This window comes from Balearica regulorum, chromosome 14, assembly GCF_011004875.1.
Source record: "Balearica regulorum gibbericeps isolate bBalReg1 chromosome 14, bBalReg1.pri, whole genome shotgun sequence".
In the NCBI taxonomy this organism is placed as follows: Eukaryota; Metazoa; Chordata; class Aves; order Gruiformes; family Gruidae; genus Balearica; species Balearica regulorum.
This window is the reverse complement of record NC_046197.1, coordinates 17,722,461-17,746,935: the sequence shown is the minus strand read 5'-3', so window position 1 is coordinate 17,746,935 and position 24,475 is coordinate 17,722,461. Positions and strand designations below refer to the sequence as shown.

At 47.6% G+C, this 24,475-nt stretch overlaps 1 protein-coding gene across 7 annotated transcripts; it reads left to right on the top strand.

Moving 5' to 3' along the window:
- Positions 1-1,763: 1,763 nt before the first annotated feature.
- On the top strand, positions 1,764-24,458 carry SLC25A48 (solute carrier family 25 member 48). 7 transcript variants are annotated; one of them, XM_075766491.1, is made up of 8 exons: positions 1,764-2,060; positions 3,967-4,010; positions 7,520-7,591; positions 8,193-8,445; positions 9,594-9,842; positions 11,100-11,233; positions 14,521-14,650; positions 15,231-17,183. In XM_075766491.1, exons 1-7 carry the CDS (start codon positions 2,015-2,017, stop codon positions 14,641-14,643), a joined length of 921 nt encoding a protein of 306 aa, XP_075622606.1. In that variant the 5' UTR covers positions 1,764-2,014; the 3' UTR covers positions 14,644-14,650; positions 15,231-17,183. The 7 variants fall into 7 exon arrangements, with proteins under 7 accessions (XP_075622606.1, XP_075622609.1, XP_075622608.1 ...); XM_075766494.1 differs by having other exon boundaries at positions 1,810-2,060; positions 15,996-17,183; XM_075766493.1 differs by lacking the exon at positions 15,231-17,183 and adding an exon at positions 15,095-15,220 and having other exon boundaries at positions 1,810-2,060.
- Positions 24,459-24,475: the final 17 nt, after the last annotated feature.

Genomic DNA, 24,475 nt, shown 5'->3' with positions numbered 1-24,475 from the left:
ATATACGGAATCAAATTTCTTCTAAAAAGAAGAAAACCAATTTCTTTGAGAAAACAAATAACTGACAAGTTTCCACAGTGCTTGTGCACACATGGTGTCTCCAATGTTTACCCAGGACCACAGCCCCCTGAAACCCGTGCTGTGCTGGTAGAGACCTGGTGCTTTAGGAAAACCCTCCTCATGGAGAACGTGCATTATTATATACATTGAAAAATCTAAAGTTTCAGGTGTAGATTATCTGAGCTGATAACCATGCACCTAATATCAAATTTCTATAAGCATTTTCTAGACAAAAGCTCCCTTCAGCCAACGCAGTGATAAGGTTTCTTGTGTCTATGTGCATGCACATAAGGGGACATTGTTTTAAGGTCGGCTTGAATAATTATGTCTCCTTTTGTGGAAAATATTCATTTATCAATGGAAATTAAAATACTAATTATTTAAGCAAAACATTTAAATATTTATATTTTCAGCCAGTATTTTGGTGTTCAGGATTTCTTGTTTATGAGCTATCAACATTTTCCATAGTTACCAGACTATGTAGGCAAAATACATTTCAACAAAAAGCGAATCTGGTATTCCAGGAAGGCAATGTAGCAAACCTGATGCCAATCTTTTCAGAAAGCCTCCAAAACTGGTCCAAGGAACTGCTATCTGCAGAAATCTGACCTCTGTAGAAAAAAATTCACTTTAGGCTGTAGCAAACCACAGCCAGATGACACAGATATATGTGCTCAGTGGCAAAGGGCCAACACATCTTTTGCAGAGCAAAGTTGTGTCCCTCAAGTCCAAGAGGAGTTTTCCGACAGAGTCAGTGAGCACAAGGATATCAGTGATGTGTTTAAGGATCAGAAAAATGTCATGCTTTTGAGTAGCTGGGTGCTATTCAGGTGTAAGACATTAGATTTACTAATTGAAAGTACTACACAGGAGGCACAATAGCCAGGCTGACCTCAGAATCAGGTATTTACCATTTGGGAAAGAGAGCCCAGTCTTCACTGGCAATCAGAAAGGCATGTTAGGAATTGCCAGAAAATGGTTTGAGATCAAAAGAGAAAATATCTTTATGCTGCTGAGTGTCTGGTTCATTCCTATTACTCGTGGCTCTGGCTGCCCAGTTCAAAGACTTTAAAAAAAACGACCGAAGAGGGTAAAAAGGAGCATCTTGCATGAAAGGGGAACTAAACAGAGCTGGGCAGGGCAGGATTCAGGGAGAAGCAGGTAACAGGAGCATAAGAAAATTGTGAATGCTACGGAGGAGGAAGGGAATAGGGAGCAACCGTTCCTTGCTTACAAAACTAGAGAAATTGGGGGTATCTCCTGAAAAGATAATACAGAAATTGCGAGTATGTCCTGAAAAGATGAGACAGTGTGATTTCAGTGAAGCTAACGGAGATGTTTTTCAGTTGAGTACAGCTGCGTGAGATACTCCCTTTATCTCTGGACTTACATCTTTAATTTGAGAATTTATAGCATACTCCCCAATAATCCCTATTTCCCCCTCCACACAGAACCCCCCTCCCCTGTTTCCCAGCCGGGGAAGGGGCGATGCTGCTTTTCCACCTCCTCGGCGTAAAGAGGAGCCTGGTCTGACCCCAGGTACCCCACAGCCGGCGGCATCAGTCCCACGAGCAGCACCCGCGCTGCCCCCACCGCTACCCCACGCCTGACCGAGACCCTCCCCACCCGCCCGGGCGGGTCTCTCCCCCCCGCCGGCCCCTGTGCGGCGCCTTTAAGCCCCGGTGCGTGATGTCACTCGGGCTGGGAGACACCGTGCGGCGGGCGCCGGGGCTGCCGCGGGGAGAGCGGCCGGCGGGGACCCCTGTCCGGCGGGGACCCTTGTCGCCCGGTGGGGACCCCTGTCCGGCGGGGACCCCTGCCCGGTGGGGACCCTTGATCAGAGAGGACCCCCTGCCCGGTGGGACACTCTGCTCGGCAGGGACTCCCCCCCCTCCCGGCGGGATCCCCTGCTCGGCGGGATCCCCGGCCCGGGGGACGGGCTCGGCGGCGCAGCATGGGCAGCCTCCAGCTGCAGGACTTCGCGGCGGGCTGGGTGGGCGGTAAGTGGTGCGGTGGACTCGAGGGGAAAGGCAGCGGGGGGGGGGGGGTGACACACACAGGAGCGTGCGTGGGAATAAAATCCTCCGTGTCACCTACGGTCCGTGGCTCCGACCGGCGTGCTCGAACCAGCGGTACGCGGTTTGCTTTGCTTTGGCTCAGAAGTGCAGTTTAATCAAATTTCCACAGGCGGGATACTTAAAACTGAAGTGTCAGGACGCGTGATGCTGCTGTCCGCCCAGGGAGGTGGGGGGCGGCTGCCACAACCACCCCGCACGCCCCCGGCCCCCGCCGGCTCTCCCTTCCTTGCTCTCACGGCTGGAAGCTCCGCCGGGCTCGGCCGGGAGGTGCCGGGGCTCGCAGCAGCCAACCCGGGGTCCCCCGGCCGCACACACCCCCGGGAGCGGCACCGCCCGGCTCTGACCCCCGCGATCCCCGGAGGGCAAAGAGGGATGGGGGGGATGGCAGGGAGGGGTATCGATCCGGTCTGGTGAACATGCTGATTGCAAACAGCGGGAAAATAGATCCCAGAAAGAAAAGAAACCGCGAGGGTCTCTAGAGACACCGGTGATTCAGGATCCTGACAGAACGGAAAGTCGCCGCTGGGTTTAGCAGCAGATAAGGTGCACGGCCAAGCTGCCCCGGGACGGGGTGCAGCACCGGCAGGACCGAGGGGCAATCGTGGCAGCCGCAGACCAGAGCTGTGCCCAGGCTCGGGAAGGGGGTGTGAGATGGCTCACGGATCCTGACCGGCCAGACGAGGTTAATAGGTTAGCTGACTCTAAAAAACCCCCAGAACTTCTGCCAAAGGGTTACTGGAGCAGCTGATGTTTGGCTCTTTGCAGCCTGTAGTGGCGGTGCAGGATGCAGTCGCTCGCTCTGCCCCGCTGATCCCGTCCTCTCGCCGCACACCCCCGGGGGTGGGACAGGGTGTCTGGGCAGCGAAGAGCCACCAGCACTCAGCGGCAGCGGGCAGTTTTCATGCATAGCGCTGGACCACAGGTGGTCTCAGGTCGAGGTCCAGGAGGAGAGGGGACATTTTATAACACACTTTTGAGTAAAGTCATAATGTGTTGCCCAAGGACATGATGGTCTTCTCAGTCTTAATCCACTACAAGTGAGAAATTCCATGTAGTCTCTAAAGCGTTTGGGGACACTGGTTTGCACAGAGACCTGCAGATGTGGAAGCAGCACAAACTACCCACCATCTCCACAAACACCCTGAAAACTGCCAGTGTTGTTTGCTATAAGCACACAAAAACATATCCTGGACACAGGTTGCTCCATCCTCCTGGAGAAGGGGGAAACCAAGCCGTGCTCTGCCCCACCGCAGTGGCTCCTGGCAGCAAGTGGCATGGGGAGATGGGCAGGACAGTGGGGTGGAATGGGCCGGTTTCTCCCAGAGAACCATGGGGAACAAGGCTGGATGGGACTGCAGAGATCGATGCAGAGCAGGAGCCTCTTTATCTGAATCATCCCTGACAGGTATCGCTATAAACTGCTCTTACAACAGGAAAGGATGGGGGTTCACAGTACCCATCAGCATTTGGCTCTAGTGCATCGCTATCTGAGCCAGAAGAAAGCATTTCCCTGTGTCTAACCTGAATCTCACCATTTCAAGGCTAAATATTTGCATGAGCGTACAAGAGTACGAGTGGGGTTGCTCATGGACAGCTCATACAAATACACCACCTCCTCCTCTTGCTCGGATGCCTTTGAGATGTAAAGTTGATGGAGTCCAGGATAGTTTTCAGGGGAAGATGCACAAGTGTTTCTGCTGGGCATTGCTCTGGCCCAGTACGGCTGTTCCTGTGGAAATCTCTCCTCCTCCTCTGTAAACCCATTGCTTCCTGTCCTGTCACAAAAGCTTCTTCAATGTTTTGTGTAATATTTTACTTTCACCCCCAGGAGCTGCCAGCGTGGTTGTGGGCCACCCCCTGGATACGATCAAGGTAAACCTCTTTGAACTGTGCTCTCATGTCACCACCCAAACCCCCACTGACGGGGAGGTGGCCTCTCTAGATGACGCTTCAAAAGACCTTCACTTCCCTCATCACCCCAAGGGGGAATTTAGCCTGGGTAGAAATGTTTTCATAGACTTTAGCCTTTCTTCCTCTCCAACACGCATTTTGAATGAGAAACTAAAAAAACCTGGCTGATACGTGTGAATTCCTTCGCTGAGGATTAATGCTGAAAATTAAACCTGGCCTTACTTAATGTGTGGTTTATTGAACAGTTCTGACAATGTTTTATTGAACTTTGCAACAGACAAGTATTCAAAGGGCAACAGGGGAACTATATTTGTTTTGCTGCAGGCACACTTTTACGTGTTTTCCTAGTGTTGGCAATGCTGGAAGAGCAGAGTGCTGAAATTTTTATCCTGGGGCTATGAGATGCAATATTTATTATTCCTGCAAGACGATTATTCCTCAGAGGGAAGTATTTAGAGATGTAAGAAGATATTTGCTAGCATGATGCAGACAAGCTCATGCACACACCAGTACAGCCTGACCCAACTGAGCTGACCATCCCTACTGACGCAGAGATACAGAGGAAGATCCTGCTCCTTTTTCCTTTCTGCTTTCGTACAGTGTGATAGGCATCTCTGGCCAGCTTTCGTTGCTTCAGCTGCCCTGCCCACGTGCTCTGATCTGGTTCAAGCCTTGTTGCTGGGCTGTCAGATGTGGCAAACCCAAGAGCCGGTGGTCTCGTTTGCACCTTAGAGATCCTTGGAGGGCGATGGGGAGGAGGCGGGGTCCAGCGCAGCCCATGCCACATCCTTCCCCAGCCATCACAGCCATCCCCTTGCACACAGCCGGTTCTCCTGGGGTCAGGAGGTGGCCTGCCAGCCCTATCCTTTTGGAGCTGCTAGGGTGAGATCAGGCCCGGGAGCATCGCCGTGCAAGGATGCGCGCAGACCCCACGCGGGAGGAGCCGCGAGGCTGCCTGCACCATCCCAGCGATGGGCAGGGCCAGGGCACGGGCAGCGCAGGCAGGCTCTGCCCAGGGTTGCCAAGGCAATCCCCATCTCAGGCTGGCTGTCAGGGCGTCATTGCCAGGTTTGGGGGAGTTTGGCAACAACTGAGAGGATCCTGCTGGGAAGCATCGAGTTTCTGGATGCCGAGAGAGAGCAAGCCCATCCTTCAACGCTTATAAAGACAACTGTCAGGCTGACCCCTCTGTTGCCTTTGGCTTTGGACATTGCCTGGGAATACCAAGTAGGCAGCCTTGTTATCTTTCCAAATTTAGGGCAAGAGAAGTGGAAAGGAGAATTTTTACACAGCACTAAAGCAGCTGAGGGGCAGCTCAGTGGCGTTTGCAGCCTCCAGGGGATGGGGGGTCCTTCCCCACCTGGAGGAGGGGGCAGGACTGAGCGAAGGGATGGATGGAGTATGTGGTACCTGCACCATGGTTCCCATCAAGCAGGCCTCCTCCTTCAGCTGGCCCCTTCCCAGTGGCGCAGCTTCCATCAAACCCAAGCAGCTGTTTTCCCACAGCCTTGCAAAACTCTAAATAATTTTACATTTACTCACTTTTCATCCTCCACATTGCATTCATTTCCCCAGACCTTTCTTCCATTTCTGGGTGTCACCTGAGACCCTATCATACTAATTAAAATGTAACAGAAAGGAGAAGTTTCCTGAGGACGATCCATACTGGTATCTGTTGACTTTGACAGAGATGCCAGCAGGGATTTTGGTGCCGGGTGTTGTTTGTTAAGACAAAGGTGCATTTGTGTGAGGAACAGCTTGTGAGGGCACCCAGTTGCCTTCAGTTACTCAAAAAATACATTAACTTGACCTTCTAAATACCTGGTTACTGTGTAAAAGAAAAAAAAAAACAAGCCCGTGGAGGCAAAATGGAAACGTCTGGGCTAAGCGTGCAGATGAAGCCAGGAGGGAACGCAGGGCTGTGCACCGCAGTCGCCCTGTCCCGGGTTCTTGGGGTGCTGCCAGCCTCCCTGCCGGTCCCTCCCGGCCCCATCACCCCCGACGTGAGTCACGGCGTGCACAGGTCTGCCCCCACGGCCCGGGCCTGCCTGCGTTGCACAATGTGCACTGCATGAGCTGTAGCCGGCATCTTCACGTATCGGCTTGTTTGTAAAGGCTCAGTAAATATTCTGCTTTCGCTGCCGCCTTCTCCGTGGCCTCTGGCCAGGCACAGAGCGGTGCTCGGTGCGGGCAGACGGCTGCACGGAGCAGCCCCGGTGCAAGCCCGGGCTTTGGTCCTTCTCGCTCCCCAGGCGGGTCCCACGGCAGCACCCCCTGACCAGCCTCTTGCAGGGCTCTGGGCCAAACGACTGTGTCGTTCAACCTGCTGTTTGCTGTCCAAAAGCTCTCCCCAGGTACAAACTCTAGAGGACGTTCATTCCTTTGGGCTTTAAATTCCCAAATAAAATTCCTGCTTCACCTTGGTGTAAGTAAGTCGGGGCTGAGCCCCTGGAGAGGATCGGGCACTGTCCCTCCAGGCTTCATTTTGTCGTTCCTGATAGCAGTAATGCTGATGGATATGACCAGAAATGCTGTTCCCGTTCCCTAAAAACATCCCCGATAGAGCACAATGTGAATGTCTTCCTATAAAAAATGAGCTCTGGCCTCAGTCAAGATTAATTGCTGAAGCTCCAGGTCCTGCAAACCAAACAGGGTTTCCATTTCTTTGCACATCTCTAAGCCCAAAAAATGCATCACTTGTCAGGATTTTTTTATTGCAAAATTGTGAGCAGCTTGAATGAAAGATGATCTAAATATATGTTGCATATATACATATATATGTGTGAGAAGGGGAAAGCATGTTGAATGACATAAGCTTTGTCGTGACTTACACGCCATTTCTTACAGCTGTTGCAGGCATTTTTTGGAAGGCATATAACCATTGCTTTCCAGAAACAAAATGTCTTTGTTGGAAATGATGTAAAAATGTATTTTTGAGTGAAGCATGGAGAATTTCTGAGATGGAGCTGAATTATTTTGGCTCCATTTAGAATTTCTGTGCCTTAAAATCCACCTTGGATCAGAAGGGCCCTGGAAGCCTCCCGGGGAGCTCTCCTCTCCATCCTTCAGCAACGCATCCCAACCTCCACTGAGAGTCCCCAAACGGGGGAGACCAGATCACTCTCCAATTTCCACATAAATCGGGACCTTGCCAATGACAGCACCGCACACCAGCAGTCTGCTGCGAGCACTGTGCCGGGACAGGGGAGCCGGTCTGCACTCGAGAGCAATTTGACAGTCATCGATTCCAGATGTTGCAGAAAGCTTCAGACCTCTGAGGTCCCGTTTAGCCTTGCTTCTGGCAAAGTTCAAGGGGGTTGGATGCACATATATCTTATTTTATTGCTCCGTTTTCTTTACTACTTGGAGGATTCACTCTCAAAGCAAAGTACACGTTGTTTACGTAGCATGAGCTTTCACTGGGCTGGAAGCACTGGATTTTAATTGCATTTTATGAATGTCTTTTGCAGACTCGTTTGCAAGCTGGACAAGGGTATGGAAATACACTCAACTGTGTTCTCACTGTGTACAGAAATGAGTCTGTAAGTACTTTATCTTACTTAAAGTGCTGGTAGAAAATGCAAATAGATAGATAAATAAATAAATAAATACGTATAGCAATTATACAAAATCACTGTTGACACCAGCAGTTGTATGAAGACCAATAAAGTTGGTGAAATTGAGACTGCAAATTCCTACAGCCTTCTCCTGCTAACTCTAAGGTAACTCTCTCAGTTACTCCTATAGGGAAAAGAGACATCCCTGGCAGGGAGTGATAAATGACATCATTGTCCACGTCTCTGCATGGGTCGGGGTGTTACATCCACAGTGGCTCTTTTGCCTGTACCTGCTGGCAAAGCTCCACTGCAGGTATTTTGCTGACTTCGGTGATGCCAGGAAAGAAGCTGGCCAAAAGAGGGACTTTTACATGGGTTCCTGTGCTTTCAGCATATTCTGTATTCTGCACAATCTTTACAAGTCTTTAGCAGTATGAATTAATTTTCATTTGCTCAGCATGTGCGAGTGGTTGGTTCTAGGAGACATCCGATACTTGGATTTACACTTCTGGCCAGATAGAAAAGTTGGGCTTTACTCTGCTCAGTCCTGTTTACTGTCTTAACTCCTGCTCCCTTCCCTGGGTAGGTGGCCGGTTTCTTCAAAGGCATGTCCTTCCCTCTGGCCAGCATCGCCGTCTACAGCTCCGTGGTGTTCGGCGTCTTCAGCAACACGCAACGGCTCCTCAGCCAGCTCCGCCACGGAGACCCATCTCGCACGCCAGCACTCGCCGACGTGGCTCTGGCCAGCATGGTGGCAGGGTTCATCTCTGTGGGCATCGGCACTCCTGTGGACTTGGTAAAGATAAGGCTGCAGATGCAAATGCAGCCGTACATCGAACGTAGGAAGCAAGGTAGGAAGCTTCCTTCCACCTCAGGATGGACCCCATCCTGCTGAGCTCAAGGGGAGGTTTTTTATCAATGACATTGATCAGATGTCCTCTGGCATTTCCAGCTGATTGGGATCACAGGGGCAGGCCTGCTCGGGATCAGGAGCCAGGGGAGCCACCTTCAACACGTGGCCGTGGGGCAGAACAGCGAGTCCTGGGGCTGTCGGGTCCCCTGGAGATCCCACCAGCAGCACTACAGCTGCCAGCAGCAATGCCAGCTCCCCATCTACTGCTGCACCTCTCCGTCCCGCATATATTTGCCCATAAACCACTCTCTGTTATTCCACCCTCCTCTGTTCCAAAGCAAAAATTTCACATGTATGTTTGAAAACCGCTAGCTTATTTGGGGCAGGGTTATAGGTACCCAGGTGCAGGCCAGAGGGGTCAGGAGGGGACACTGGCAGGATGGCAGTGGGCAGCTGTAACCTCTCCAGAAGCTGCAGGCAGAAGGAGGTGCTTCTGCTCAAGACGGCAGCAGAATTTCATCGCAGGCTGCCAGCATGGAGCAAACCCCACCAGAGTACGGGCGCAGCCAAAGGGAGAGACGGCGCAGCTTCAGAGCTGAACAGCTTGGATTTCAGTGGTTTCACAAACACCTTTCTCATGGTTACAGTTGTGGTGTTCAACTGTGAAATATTGACTTTTTTTATTGCTTTGATAAAATAATACTATGTCTGTTTTTAAAAGTCTCCATGCAGGTTAGCAACCTAATGTCCTTTCCAAAAGCACCTCGGTCTTCTACATTATAAGGGCCAAACTCCTAAGACATCAATGCTTCCAAAGATCCAGCTTGGCACCAGATGTGGTTAAAATCTATGAAAACTGGGCACATAGCCTTAAGCTCATTTGGAAATTTTACTGAGCACATACCTATTGGGAGGCATGCAATGCATCTAAGAAAAATCTGTCCTGAAGTGTCTAAGCATCTTTTAAAAATGGACCAAAGTCCTCTTTCTTAAAACTTTTTTTTCCCATACTACATGTTGATCCCAGCAAAAGAAAATGGATGGCAGTGATTTCTGTCTGTTCGGTGGCGGTAGGCTTTTGAGAGGAGTTCTGTAGCAATATAGCTATTATAACAGTTGTATCTTCTTTTGCAGCGAACATTAAGCTAAAGCCCACACTTCCTGGATTTCCTGTGTACCGAGGCCCAATTCACTGCTTTAGGACAGTCCTACAGAAAGAGGGGATAGCAGGAATATACCGGGGCGCGGGAGCAATGCTTCTGAGGGACGTTCCTGGGTACTGCCTCTATTTCATCCCTTACACATATTTCTGTGGCTGGATTACCCCTGATGGATGCATTTCCCCTAATCCCTCCTCCATCTGGCTGGCAGGGGGTATAGCAGGTAAGCACCCTTTTTTCTCCCAACACTGACAAAACAAGGACAGGAAGGTTCCCAGGCCAGATTATGGGGGTGGCTCAGTGGCCACCAAATCCTCCTGGTCACCAGGAGAGGACATAGGGCTGAACAACCTTCCTCCCCAGGACCAGGTCCCCTGGCACCACAGCTACGCTTTATGACTTGACAAACTTTATGGAAGTCGTGTTATCAGACCTTCATCGGGCTCAATGTCAGCAAGAATGAAAACAGCCAGCACCTTCATCTTCCTGGATGTCTCATGGCAGCCCGCGTGTCACATATTGCCAGTGATACACAGCAGCCAAGATGCCTCCGGAAGAGGACTTCAACCTGTTGGCTTCCCACCAGGAGGGTGTGCACCACACACAGCAGAAGCAGAGCTGACTGTTACTGATCTTCTCCTTTTTTTCGCCCTGTGTACACCTGCCAGTAAGACCGGCATGTACATCCCCCACCACGCTTACACGTGTACGGTCACCCCTACACCCACTCCCCGTTTCTGGACCATTTCTAAATTGCAGACCCCGAAATGCAGATCAGTCCTTAGCTCAGGTAATGATTACAAAATGCACTCTGTGTTTCTCCTGCAAATAAACAGAGCCCTGGCCCATCTAGACAGCTTCTCTAGTATGTCCCAGCGCTCACGTAGGCCCAAACAAGCTCTCATCTGTCCACCCGGGCCATGTATTTCAGTTACATGCTGACCTCTTCAGAGAGGCAAAATATCCTGCCTGGCTGCAGGCTAATCAATGTAAATAGACAGTTTCTTTATAGGAATGACGATATATCTCAGCCGTGTGGAGCCTAACCCTGGTTGCATGAGATAGACCAGCCTCTTATTTGCATTCTCAGCTCAAAATTTGCTTTTCAACAGTATTATCTGAGGACTCCAGTTTTTCTGAAACTGCCCAAAGTGGCAGCTCCCTGCAGCTCAGGCTCTTCCCACGGCACATTCATGCTCTACCAGAAGCAAGGCAGAAGATGTATTTGCACCTGGGGAAGCATCTCCTGTGCTGCCTGCATTTGATTACCAGCATAACCCCCAAAATCTCAATGGTTCCTTCAGAAACAGGGAACTTTGCTCCCCGAAATACTGTTCCTGTGCCTGAGCAGGGTGAACACCCTCAAATGAAAATCCCATGAATATGATGTGGTAGATGGGAGATGAATTTCTGAGTCCACTGACCTGCGGTGAAGGAAATACAGAGAAGAAATTGTTCAAATACTTCTGCATTTTTCTAGGAGCCATTTCCTGGGGGACTGCTACTCCAATGGATGTTGTGAAAAGTCGACTTCAGGCAGATGGAGTTTATTTAAACAAATACAAAGGGACCCTTGACTGTATCTTGCAGAGCTACCAGAACGAGGGCTTAAAAGTAAGTGATATTTGAAGTAAAATCTGGGTATTAGGGATTTAATTTTCAATTGGGAAATACAATGGCTGTTACAAACCTATCTGCAGGGTTGAGAGACAGCTAAAGCCAGTTACTGCTAAATTACAATAATGAGAGGAGGTAATTGTAGTGCAGATTCTTTTCAAATCATAATAGTGAGAGTAATAATGTGCCTTACAGCAATGACAAAATGAATGACTGGGGGTCAAGGTCTGCTGGTGTAATTAACTTAAAATAAGACTTCGTATCAGTGAATTTAGTTGTGGATATGATTTGACGTGTCATAAATCAGAGTAGAAAATCTTGCCTCTGTGATTGCTTCTATAAAATGCAGAGGTGAAATGTTTCCCATTGACCCCAAAGTCAATGGGAACGGATTCCAGCGGGACTGCGCTGGCACCCAAGGTGTGTTTGGTCACCTCGGGCAATGCTTTGGTGGAACTGATGCTGCTGTTTGCACTACTCACCCTCATTTCCCACCAAGATAGAGTTGATTGAAAATGCTCTTAAATCAGAATTACTTCAGCTTCAAGCATGAAGGTCTGCATGCCAAAAAACCCCCTTATCTCCTTTTTCTGACTTTATCTATTAGTGTAATAAAAGCTGTTTGCTCTAACTGCAAACTTTGCCTCAGTTAAATGTGAATGGCAGAGAACCAGGGTTTGCAGCTTTATTGTGCTGCATGGTTATGAGAAGTGACATCTTCTGATATTGAAATAAATCTGTATTTAAGTTGTCATCAAAACATCATGTGGGCTTTTAGCTCCAAAGTGTTAATTTTCACATTCTGAGGGAAAAGTAACAAGTTACAAAGAAGAACATAACCTGCAAAATCACAAGTCAGTGTGATTTAAATATTTGCCAACATGCCACTATATTATGGCAGCTGTCACAGGCGCTTGCAGTCTGGTTTGTTTTTTGCCGTTGAGTGAAGAAAGCCACATTCATATGATGCACAGGGACCTGCAGAGGTGCTAAGGACCATGCTCAGGTGGTCCAAGGAGGGTCAGGGTGTCCCAAGCTCTGCCCAGGCCACCCTGCACCTTCGGTTTTAGACTGGATATTAGGAAAAATTTCTTCACCGAAAGAGTGGTCAAGCATTAGAACAGGCTGCCCAGAGAGGTGGTGGAGTCACCATCCCTGGAGGTGTTCAAAAAACGTGTAGATGTGGCACTTTTTGGTACATGGTTTAGTAGACACAGTGGTGTTGGGTTGATGGTTGGACCTGATGATCTTAGAGGTCTTTTCCAACCTTAAAGATTCTATGATTCTATGATTTGGCATGCAGTTCCACAGTAAAACATAGGGTGGCTGAAAAAGGAATTTCCACGTGCTTTCCCTTCTCTTTCCATCCTCATCCTCTATCTTCCTTGTCCTGCCTGAATATTAACAGCTGAGCTGCTTACAGTTTTTCTGTTATCATACCTGGCACTCGGACCAAAGCCGGCAATAGGATTAAGTAATAGTTGATGATAAGACTAGATCCTTCTGTCATCAGGAAAATCTTTTTATATCTTGGGAGACGCAGAACAGATAAACGGCAAACCCAGCTCTGGATGTTTTCATTCTGGGAAAAAGGAACAGTATTCACAGTGCTGAAAATAATTGCCTGGTGTACAAAAAAAAAAAAAAAAATGTAGCCCTCTTCTTTCCCCATGGTCAGGTGTGTTCATTCTAATGAGAAAATTATGCCTCTGGGCTCTTCTTCATAAATCTTCATTATTATTTAACTTGGCTCTCTCATGTTACTTTATGGATACTGCAAAATTTGAATTTCCTCCCAGAAAATTCTATCTTTCCCAGCACAATAAAACACCCCAATAAATCAAGTAATATCCTAAACATCCCAACATTGCAATTTCACATTGAAAATTCTATCCTAAACAATGTGAAGATGTTTTGATTGTGTCTCGTACAAGTCAGCACCATGCACTGGATTTATTGGATACAACATATAGTCTTGTTTAGCAGAGCTCAGTATTTCAGGGAAAATAGTGGTTAGAGGCTGAAATCTATGGGCTTCTGGTCTTGCAGCCAAGATCTTCCATGCTTTCTTACAGTAGCTGTGGGAGCTTTGCCTCTATGAAGCCTGGAAGGGCGCTTGCTTTGCTGATGTTACTTTTTGTGTCTATTCTGAACTTCTGGTGTTTAGATTAGTGGCCACAGTGATTAGCGTGGGTGGTTAACGGAGCGGTTTTGTGAGAAACAGGCCAGCAGAGATACTCCCTGCAATCATCATTTTGTAAACAGGCTCAACCCAGAGCGAGTGGTTTGTGCACACCCTTGCACATACCAGGCACCAGTGTTTGTAGCGAGGGGGATTTTCAAAGGGAGACAAGCCAATACCAGGAGTGAGGAGCGACAAGGGCCCCTCTCCACTTTCCAGAAAGCACTCTACTGTATGAGCACTTAAAAACTCTTGTAAGTGCCAGCATCTTTTCAAAAAATATATATTGAGCAGAATAAGGAAGCCTGGCTGTATACATTCATATTTATTACCTTAATGAAAGAAAACACTGGGATACATATGGGCACCAAAGCTTGACCTTAGGAACGCACATGTGAAAATATGAGCTTCTTCCGAATATTTTTCCCAAAGCCAGTGGCGAGAGCTAGTTCTCAGCAAGGTACAGAGTAAGTCTAGTTTTCTGTTGACTGAAAAATTGTTTCTATGCTGAAAGGTGAAATCTGCAAATTAGTCTGTGTGGCACAGTGCCCGTGTCGGCCGGGCTGGCTTGCAGCCACACCGCTCCCTCTCCGCTTCCCAAACATCTTCTGCACTCATAGACAGTCCCAGAGGTCAGAGCATTGGTGGCACGAAAGCAACAGCCACCTTCTTGTACCCTGGGGTTTGCACGATCCCCACATACTTAAGGAGGAACTGCAGCTAGGTAGGACAACCCCGGAAGATGTTTTAGGTTTCTTGCTTTCTGCTCTACACCAGTGGCGTGAGGCCATTTTTTACCCTCAAACTCTTGTAGCTTGTGCTGGCAGATACAGAGGGGGGGCAGAGGGAGCATAGGGCACAATGATACCAAACCGGTGACTTTTGCCATTGCGCTTCCGTTCTCCAGCATGACTTTCAGACAATGTTTTCCAGACATTCTTTCCAGAATGACTTCAGCAAAGACCAGCAGTGAGAGTGTATCTCCTGAGCAAACCAAGATTTGGTTCTTCAGAATCCCACCATGACTTCGTTCAATGTTTTCTTCTTCTTCTTAAAATAGCCAGTATATTCCTGTGCTCTAACCTTTCTCCATCCCCAACAGGTCTTTTTTAGGGGCATCACGGTCAATGCAGTGCGAGGATTCCCAATGAGTTCAGCCATGTTTCTTGGCTATGAACTTTCTCTCAAAGCAATGAAAAGAGACCAAACTGAGACCAATCCTTAACTTCCAGGTCAGCGCATAAAGACCCTCTAGCTTTATTAAAATTAGAGAATTAATCTTTGAAACAAATGGAGTTGCAATTGTATAGATCCTCTGAAAGTCAGATAACTTACATGGGTACCTACATCTGAATAGTCAAACATTTTCCAAATTTGGGTCTGTGGGATTTGGAGCAGACAATAGATGTGCCGATGGATTTCGGTTTCATTCCTGATCTTGTGGAATTTCATTACAATCCATTCTGATTGCTGTGATTGTTTTGATGACTGTGAATCAGAAAAGAAAATCCGAAAGAATATTCTCTAACATTTTGTAAGTTTTGAAATACCATTCTCACTAAAGTCCCTGCGCAATATCATTTCCTCCTTTGATCCATCTACACAGACCTGAAATGAAACCCTTTCAAAGTGTCTTGACTATCAACTCACAGTTTTACTCTCCCTCTTAATCCTAGGGTTACAGAAAGGAGCAGCATTAAAAATATCTGATTACAGAAACTTTTTTAGCAGTTAAATACTCAAGATTATTCTTGGCAGTTGTTGCTGTTTCCTGCAGTACGTTATAAACCTCCTTCTTTCTTATTTCAAAAGCGTTGCCAAGAAGACCTGAAAGTCTCCTACTTTCCTGAGCCAAATCAGCAGTGTGGTGTTGGTGAGGGCTCAGCTGCTCTGACTGAAGACTCTGCTCCTGCACCTATGGCATCTGCTTTCTCTTCTGCCACGGACTTAGTCCCTGGAGGACTCAAAAAACTGCAACAGCTCAATCAAATCCAAGGCCCATTTTCTTACAACATCTTTCTCTCTGTTGTCTAAGAACACCTTAATAATTCCCATGTTGGTGTTGGGCTTTTGCGCCAATGATGTTTTTCGCATTGAGCCGAGAGAACAATTTACTTCCCTTACCCACATGAGTGAGATATACCCAACACCAGACCACTCAACATCAGCTGAGGAAGCATCTTTCGTACAACACTGTGTATCACGCTCATCTTTTTTTGCGCATAAGGAAAGGGAGAGGTGTGATGGGTGTGCAGGTGCTTTTCATATAGGAAAGTCTGGATTCCCACCAAATCCCAGCTTGCTTTTGGGATCAAAGAAATGGATGACTCTACCTGTATGAACGAATACTTAAGTTTTACATCACAGAACTCTGCCTTAATTCAGGCAAGATTATCATGAAAAGATGTGAAGGGCTTCAACAACTTCAGTTTGTTATCCAAGATATTAATTAAACTGGCAGACAGGAGGATGTTAAATTCAGTGACTAAGCTGCTATTTTTCTTCTGAAAACAATAAAACAAGTCTGCATTCCATATAGATGGCTGCCTATTAATTTACCTAACTGGTCTTGTGTAGCCCTCCAGGGACCTGCTAGAGGTATCTTGTTAGACCGTCTGATTTGCCTGACGTGACAGTCCAGCTTGCCAACGGCCAAATCCTGCAGACATCACTTTCCAGCCTTGAGAGACCACTGGCAAAGGAAGTCTCTTTAAAGGATGCAGTTTATCCCAAACTATTCTCTAAAATACACAGGCCAGCTTCAGACCTCCAGCTCTTTGCCACAATCCTGCTGAGATGGCTGGGGCACCCCAGGTCTCTCTTTGGTCTACCTCAGCTTTTCAATTATTCCAAGATTTTTTACATCACGACTATTTCTGTTTATGCTGTTAAATACCTCCATGCTTTATTTTCTAATCATGGAGCTTCTGATGCCAAAACCCAAGAAGAACCAGCTCCACTAGGACAAGAGGACTCTGGTGGCACTGGCAGGAGAGGCTGAGGGGTAACAGCCTCGCACGCAGAGGGACATGCAGCATGGGGGAACAGTCTGGGACAACATTGTCCTCTGAGAAATGTACGGTTCCCCCCATCTTCCTCTGGAGAAGAAGAGCTCTGGTGAAAAAGCCCAGCAATGGCAGCTTTAGCAGATGCCCTCAATAAAGGTTTCTGAAGACAACCTGGAGCAGCCGTCCAGCTTTCCTCCAAAAAAGGAGGAGAAGCAAAGAGAAACTCCTGCATCCTCTTCCCTGGATGAATGGAGGAATTGGTGACAAGACTTGAAGACCTCAGCAGAAAGTGCCTAAAATCTCAGGTCTGGAGCAGTACCCAGAAATGGGGTCCCCAACCTTGGACTCCTCTTCGCTGAGGCCTGAACTAAAACCAGAAATGTGGCTTCCCACAACACCGGTCTTAAAAAGTGGGAGAAACAGCTGGTGTTGCTTCATCTCAGGACTTGCAGGCAAGGAGGCTCACAGTGCCTTTGAGCTTGGCGAGAACACAGGGAACTGTTTTTGATAAACAATATGGATAAAATTGATGAGCCTTCACACAAGTATTTGCTGCTGGCTGCATTTAAGGATTCATCCTTTCCATGTTACCTATTTTAATGCATATACGTAAAACATGTTCTCTAGATGCGTAATATCATATGTCTCCAGGGATAATACTCGGGGAGACTGGTTTTTAAGTGCAGACAAATGATGTTGCTTATCTGCCTGCATTATGTAAAATGGACCGTGAATTAATTAAACTGATGAGGTTTGCAATGAGCTGTGTATCTGAATGACCCTGCCCTCATGGTGACCAGGTGTGGTGTGTTCAGTGTCCCGCTGGGCGTAAAGCCCTAAGACCCATGTTAGAGTCATGTGGTGATCTTCCCTGATATTCTTCATCCAATTATACCAATTTTGACACGGATTCTCAGGATTTACTCGGACAAAACTCCTGTGTAACACACGCCTGCCAGAAGTTGCTGTCAGGGAGAGCTGTGGACTATCTGGTGTTGAAAGGGGGCAGAAGGCAGAAAGTTTTTGATATAAAAATACACAAAGCAAGAGAGAAGTGAATGGAAGGCTTTGGCCACTTGATGGCATCCTCGTCCGTGGCAGGGCACGGCCGTGTGCCACTCACTGCACTGCTTTTGAGCTGCCAGGCAATCTCTTTCTGCCTTGCTCCATTCAACCCCGAGTCCAGGTTTGCTGCCAGACCACCACACGCCCCCTTCCCAACAGGGCAGCCCCACGCCGGGCAGCGTGCAGGTGATTTTTGGGGTGACCCTGCTCTGCCAATGGCTTCCCTAGTCTGGCAGTGTGGGAGGCAAGCCCTGCATGCCCTGGTTAATGAGTGTATCAACCCGTTAGCATTTACAGACAAACCAGCAACGTCGGGCTGGACCACGAGGGTTTCGAGGGTGACAGCAGCCCTGTCCACCGCGCAGGAGGTCGGGCTGATGCTGGGTCAGGCACAGCAGGGTTGGGACAAGCAGCGTTTGAGGTGCAGCACTTTCTGGCATGGTTGTACCCATCGCTGCGATGGATCACAGTGGATCCCTGTACACAGAGCCCAATAAATAATTTAGTCTTGCTTTTGATGTAGTGAGTGCCTGGCTGTGTCACCAAGCAAAGAGGGATGGTGGGGGACTGGGTGACGCCACAGCAGGTCAGCCCAGTGTCTTGAAGATGACGGGTGGCAATTACAATTTACACACAGGGAAACTCAACAGGTCTGTGTCTTGTGAATGTTTTTCTTTGTGATATATCAGATGCATTAATTTGTAGAGATAATATCAATATCATTATCCACTGATAGAAATTAAGATCTCTAAAGAATCCCCTTCAGGGACCTGTTGATGGGAGTTATAAACAGTGCCTTGCCTGGCAGGCAAACAGCCTTACACACAGCTGTTTCACATCCCTTGTATGGGGCGCTGATTGCATATGTTGGTGCTTTTGTCCCTGAATTAATTACACAAAAGAATAATCCCTCGTGTCAACATAATTCAGGATACGGACCTGCTCCTCTGTCAGTGCAGTGGCCGTAGTGACCTGCCGTCGGTGCCACGTTCCCCAGCACCATGCATGCTGGAGTGGGAGAAGCCAACTTCAGATCACAGATGCTCACAGAGCCCCACATTTCTGAGATAAATGCAGTAAGTCCTGAAATTGGTAAAAAATGAAAAGGGAGACCAGAAGGACCAGGGATACCTACTTCTATGCTTTTCTTGCCTAGGATATGAAAACATACTCAGACCTGTCATGCCTTAAATGAGTCTGTAATTGCCCGCCTTTCATGTTGCTGGTGGTGTTCCAGCTCTTACAACACCCCATATTACTTAATGAGATGCTGGCTGTGTAGCTGTTTTTCCCAGTTTATAGACTATGTAGTGCTATGGAAGGAAAAAAAGGTAATAGTAGCTTATTTCCCCATTTTAAAAAACCCCAAAACCCAAACAGGAACTGATTTCCCAGTGAAAAGCTATTTTTTTGGACAACAGCCCTGACCTGGATGAAGGTCTTTGGTGCTGGGAGAAGCCTCATGGTGTGAGGTGGGAGCAGGCTGGGGCTGCCCTCTGGGCAGGGGGCATGGAGGGGGCCACCTCACCTCCTGTTCCTGCATCCCTGCTGCTGCTGGGCACCTATAATGTTCTTGAGTCCTTCTCCCAGGCAGGGTGCAGCTGACATCCCATGCAGGAGCTCGCCCCCAGAGGTTTTAGCTCCTGCTGAAGCCCTGCCTGTGATGGCTGTGGGCCAGGCTGAGATTTTCTCACAGCTCAGGAGTCCCTGCTTGCCGTGTCCACACCTTGGGGGAAGGCGAGATCAGAGTCCCCATCTCAGTTTCTCTTTTTCTGTTGTACTCTGAGACAGGAGTAGGTGACACCTTTGCAGGCATTAAGATCTAATATATCTCCTTGGTTTATCTGAAGTTCCTTGTTTTGTTATAGAGATTGTTCTAGTGGAGATTTCTCTCCTAGACATTGCATTCATGTAAGCCAAGAAGGCCAATGCCTGTCTTGTACTCGTGAAGAAAAAGGTAAAGTCTAGAGCCAGAAGAAATGGTGAGATCCAAGGAGAGAAGTGGGAAGAAGTTCAAGTTGCTAAATTGAATATAAACTGCACAAGTTTCCTTTCTCTATAGCCACCTTGGCCTATATATGCTCCTATAGTGATGCATAGACTGATCACTGCCCACTTAGATAAGTAGTATGTAAAGAATCCTTCCAGAGATAGGCTCCAAAGGGAATTAAGTCATGCAGTGAGGGGAAATTTAGGTAGTTACACTGATTTTCAAAGCAGTTTTCCTAAACTGTAGATCCTGCAACAGCTCCAGTCAGACATTAGTGGAATGACCAACCTGCGAAGAGCCATACATGCATCAGAAGGAGAACAGCTTTTTAAGGGTGTCTCAAAGGTCCCATATGAGGTCTCACTGCAAGATATAAAATGCTGAATACATCAAGAAATCCCTTCTTAGTATAGGTGAAACACCAAGGCTACCGGACTGTAGATCACCAAATCTCTGAAAAGAATAAGAAGGTCTTCTTGAATGATGGAGAAAGCAATGGGTAACTTGGGGTCACAAGGAGAAAGATCTGAAGAAACAAGAATCTTGCAACAGGGGCAGCACAGGCTGAGACAGCCCTGCTGCCAACACTCGGTGCTTCAAGGCTGGCACCGGCACGGCCTCGCCTGCTGTAAAAGCACCGGGACTTACACAGCTCATCTTCATGGATTGGACCAGCTCTTGGTCTATTCCCCCATGTTTCAAAACATTTAGCACTAGCGTAGCCTGCTGTACACATAGCATAGAAAATCCTGCCAACTCATGGAAGAGGGCCAGCCTATTCTTACTCATGCAACTAGGTGTGAACCAATATCCATGCTTATTTTGTTATTAAATTGTGATTGCCGTGCTTCCATCAAGCAGTCTGCACGTGGTTTTTCAGTGCTTCCAGGATGGAAAGCAAGCTGCAGTGCAGGTATAGCTGGTGGAGGGCTCTAACGCAGCCACGGAGTGAATGCTTTGTGCTGTCTGTCTGTCCTACATGTTCAACCTTCCTCTGCATGCTGTGCTGAGAGGAAAATCCAGCACCCAGGGTCATCTCACAGTGGGACAAGCAAGGAAGGGTGAGTGGACTTATGATCTGAGAGCTCTGCAATGTTTTTCTTTCCTGGGGTGAAAGCGGTCAGGTCCACAAAAGGGGATGCTGAAGGGAAAGCAATGGCATCAAGGAAAAAAATACAAGAGAACTGGTGACCTTTGTGGACAATTCCTGTTTTCCTCTGCTTACTTCTGGAGGCTGTTGGTTGTGAGATGCACTTGCAATACGTGCAACACCCAGCATGGCTGGCACGTTACTATCAGGGCTTTTTGCTTTTAGATGCCTCAGCTCTTGCTAAATATCATTGCAGCATGGAAAGCTTGGCTCGCCTGCTAGAAAACCCAGGAAAGCTCTGGTGACTGTACTACTGCATGAAACAAAGATGACTCGCAGCTCGGAAGGTTCCTCTCAGGTGCTCCCCCCCTTCTCACAGCTCCTGTGCACTGCTAGTTTTGATTAGTTAGTTTAAATGGTTTCAAATTAATTAAAACGCTTCTGAAAGTAATGGGGACTCCATGACCTAAGGTGAGTCCCGAGGACATCCCGTGGTCCATCTGCTAGGGCAGGGCAGAGCAGAGCTATCAGGAGGTGCCACTGCCCTCTTCATGCTGGCACATGAAATGTTCCCTGAGTTCATCTGGATTTTACACCTTCCTGTCAGAGGCAATCTTTCTATTACTATGCTACGGTTTACCCTGTCGTGGAGGAATTAGAATAACCCTATTTTCCTTTATTTCCACACTAGCATATGCTATGTCTATCTAAAAGAATCTACCTAAAAGAAAGGAAAAAAAAAATACTCCAAACCACCTTATCTCTGGAAAATGAAACTATCAATAGCATCTTTTCATTTGTGGTCTTTGTAAGCTCTTACATCTTGATTAGCGTACACAGCAAATGTAAAAGAAGCTTGTGTGTTATCTTGTTTCTTTTTCTTCTACAGGGAATCTTTTTTCTACATTAAAAAACCCCCAAACTGTACAAAGTTTCTTGGAAATACTACAGTGGGATGCAAATTCTGCCATGAGAACTCGGAAGATCTGGGGGTTCATGCTGACCAGGCTAAAATAGTTATTTGGAAATTGGACATTTTTGTGGCATTTTCAGTTAATCAACCTCTCTTAATGGGTGCATTAAAAGAATATATCCCAAAATATTTACACATAAACTAAAAATGTACAGGACATGAGATGAGGATTTCCAAAGGATCCAGAGGGAACTGCCTGTAAGAGACCACAGAATTATACTGGGAGAGTTTTGAGTGTGCACCTTTTCCAAATACCTGTTCTGGGCTGAAATCTTACAATCCTGTTACTCGGAAGTTGTGCTCTTGAACCAGGCACTCCTGGCTGATGTGCTGCCTTGGTGTTGGCAGTGCCCTTCCCTACTCTGCTCCTCCACTGCATCCTTCAGTCCGTAGGGAAGCGGTACGCAGTATGGGGATACACGACCAGCTCACGCACGGTCCTGCCCCGCGCTGATGGCGAGTTTCCCCATGCAGGTTTCCCAATGGCCACGCAGAGGATGTTTTATGGGCTAACACACCCACTACCTTTGAGCTCGGTGACCTTTATTAAAAATCCTGGGTTTTGGTTCTTCCTGTTTTTTTGTTTGTTTGTTTGTTTTCAGATTTTTCCAGCTAGAAAGCTTAAAAGGGAAGAAAAAGCTTCAGAAAGACCAGCCTTAGCATTGGTGGCTCCCCACTTTGACAACTGGACTTTTGAGGCTGGTGGGTTTGCGACCTCGGAGGGAAGTGGACATGGAGTCGCCTTCCTACCTACTGCGATTTGGCTACTGAATTTATTATGAGTTTGGTTCAGGTTTTTTGAGCAATGGTCAGGAAACCCCTATTTCCTCTCTACGTTTTGGCCTGTGTTGCTTAAAGAGAGATTAAGGGAGAGGAAGAGAGGGAGGTCAGATTCCTAGACATGAGGACAAAATATAAACTGCTGGTTGTATTTAACACACAAATGACATCACGTTTGTGAAAATACATTGCCACAGCTGGTCATCAAAATGAAGACTTTTAAAACATCAAAACCAAGTGTTTAAAGATTATATTAAAAAGCTGGATTTTTTTGCTGGGATGGCAGCAGATATTGATTTCCATGGTCTTTGGATCCTGCCTCTGAATGCCAGAATAGAGCTAAACTCTCCAAAGAGAAGCCGTAACCGGTGCCCAATCCACTACTGCTCTAACCGATACGTGGAAACTTCTTTGTCTGCCAGTTTGACTTCTGGTGATTTCTGATTGCCTGAAATTGAACACAGCTTCTCTGCTGACCTATTTGCCCTGCAGCAACAATAGCGTGTGACGGATCTCACTAAGCAATCAAATAGAAATTAAAAGATGCAGAGATAGCGCTGGCACCGCCGGCAGATAGAGATTGCGAGGAGGAACCGCAGGCTCAGGGAGCAGCTCGGGAGCAGCTCTGGAAGCTCTGCCAGTCTCATTTTCAACTCGTAACAAAAATACAGATCTTGTCATTTTGGGTGGTAGGCCTGGGAAGAAGTTATCTGATCTGCTCACTGTGCAGCGAACATAATTACAACTCATGTATGGAAAGGTCCCAATTACGTATCTCGCAATTTATGCCACCCATCACTCTCGCTTACAGAGCATGGCAGCTGCAGTGAGACACCATTCCTCAGGTGAAGAGGCCCTAGAGACCCTGCTAAGTATATCAGATTTTGTAAAATCCTTGCAAAGACAGAGCGTAGCAGCTACTGGCCAAAATGGGATTTCTAATGAACATCTTTTCCTTAAAAACAAGCAGTAGAAACTCCTGGCTGTCAGGAAGAACCCCTTGCCCCTCTCTCTCCATGGCTTGTTACCATATTCCTTGCACGACCTTGGCTAAATCAAAGATGCTTGTGAATTCTTTCCTTTAAAGCCATGTAAAATCCTTTTTTCAACTATCTGAGAAACCAGTTGTCCCACAAACATTACACATCATTTATTTCCCTTAGGGATTTGTGCTTTGAACTAATTGTTCTAGCTCTTGCCGTGGGGGTTTACCTGCTGAAAAAACAGAGCGCAGCACGCCCACTGCTCTGCTTGAGCAAAAAGCTTGTTCCCGAAACCAGGACAGACACCTACCCATCACGGAAGTTTCTTTAGTGCTTTTCAGGGAATCACAGGTTCCTGATCACAAATCAATGATTTTAGCCCTTGTCTAACAGCCCAGTGCCTTGAAGGATGCCACTGCCTGGCTCATGAACGCCATCCCTCCCCACGATGTGCTTTTGTGCGTCTGTGGATCACAATGTAGCCTTTAGCTTGCCAAGGGAGGGCTTCTGGCTTTTCACAGGTATTCCCCGGGGGCCTGCGTGAAAGCTGTAGCTGCCTAATGGGATGTACACTTCCCACACTAAATCAGCTAAGGATGAACTTCAAAGAACAGGCAGGGAGCATCCGTCCCAGCCCGGAGCCGGTGCTCGGTGTGCAGGCAGCGAGGCAGGGGCAGGAGCCGCAGGCAGAGCCTCCTCCGCTCCCCTTGGAGCAGGGCAGGATGCAGCCATGCTAGGCAGAGGAATCCCTTGCCGGCAGGCAAATGCCAGAGAAAAAACCAGCAAATTGCAACCTGATGTTTTTCCTCTTTCCAGGACAGTTTCCAGAGAGATCGTGCTCATCCTTCAGCCAGACTGACCGGCAGAAGGCTCAAGCTTTTGGAGGAGATCTTTGAGGCATAACAGGATTTAAGGCATACCAGGAGGGAAGCTTAAAAGTCAACACTGGGGATCTAAAAGAAATCTGAAGGGTTGCTGCTTGCTCTGCCAAAGTGTGCAACTTGAAAAAAGGAAACCTCTGTGACCACAGGAAGCTCCAGCAGACATTCAACCTGCCTTGGAGACTCCATCGGAGACAATTTCCAATTTAATACCAGTTTGGTCACCTAGGACTATTTTTTGCATTCACTACTTTCTGCTTCAAAGGGAACGGGGGGATGCAACGTTG

What these genes read in the sequence shown, in the direction of transcription:
- SLC25A48 (XM_075766489.1), top strand. Translation starts at nt 2,015, where the DNA reads ATGGGCAGCCTCCAGCTGCAGGACTTCGCGGCGGGCTGGGTGGGCG. An exon ending in CGCGGCGGGCTGGGTGGGCG is followed by an intron (nt 2,061 to 3,966) that starts GTAAGTGGTGCG and finishes TTTCACCCCCAG; the next exon opens with GAGCTGCCAGCGTGGTTGTG. An exon ending in CTGTGTACAGAAATGAGTCT is followed by an intron (nt 7,592 to 8,192) that starts GTAAGTACTTTA and finishes TTCCCTGGGTAG; the next exon opens with GTGGCCGGTTTCTTCAAAGG.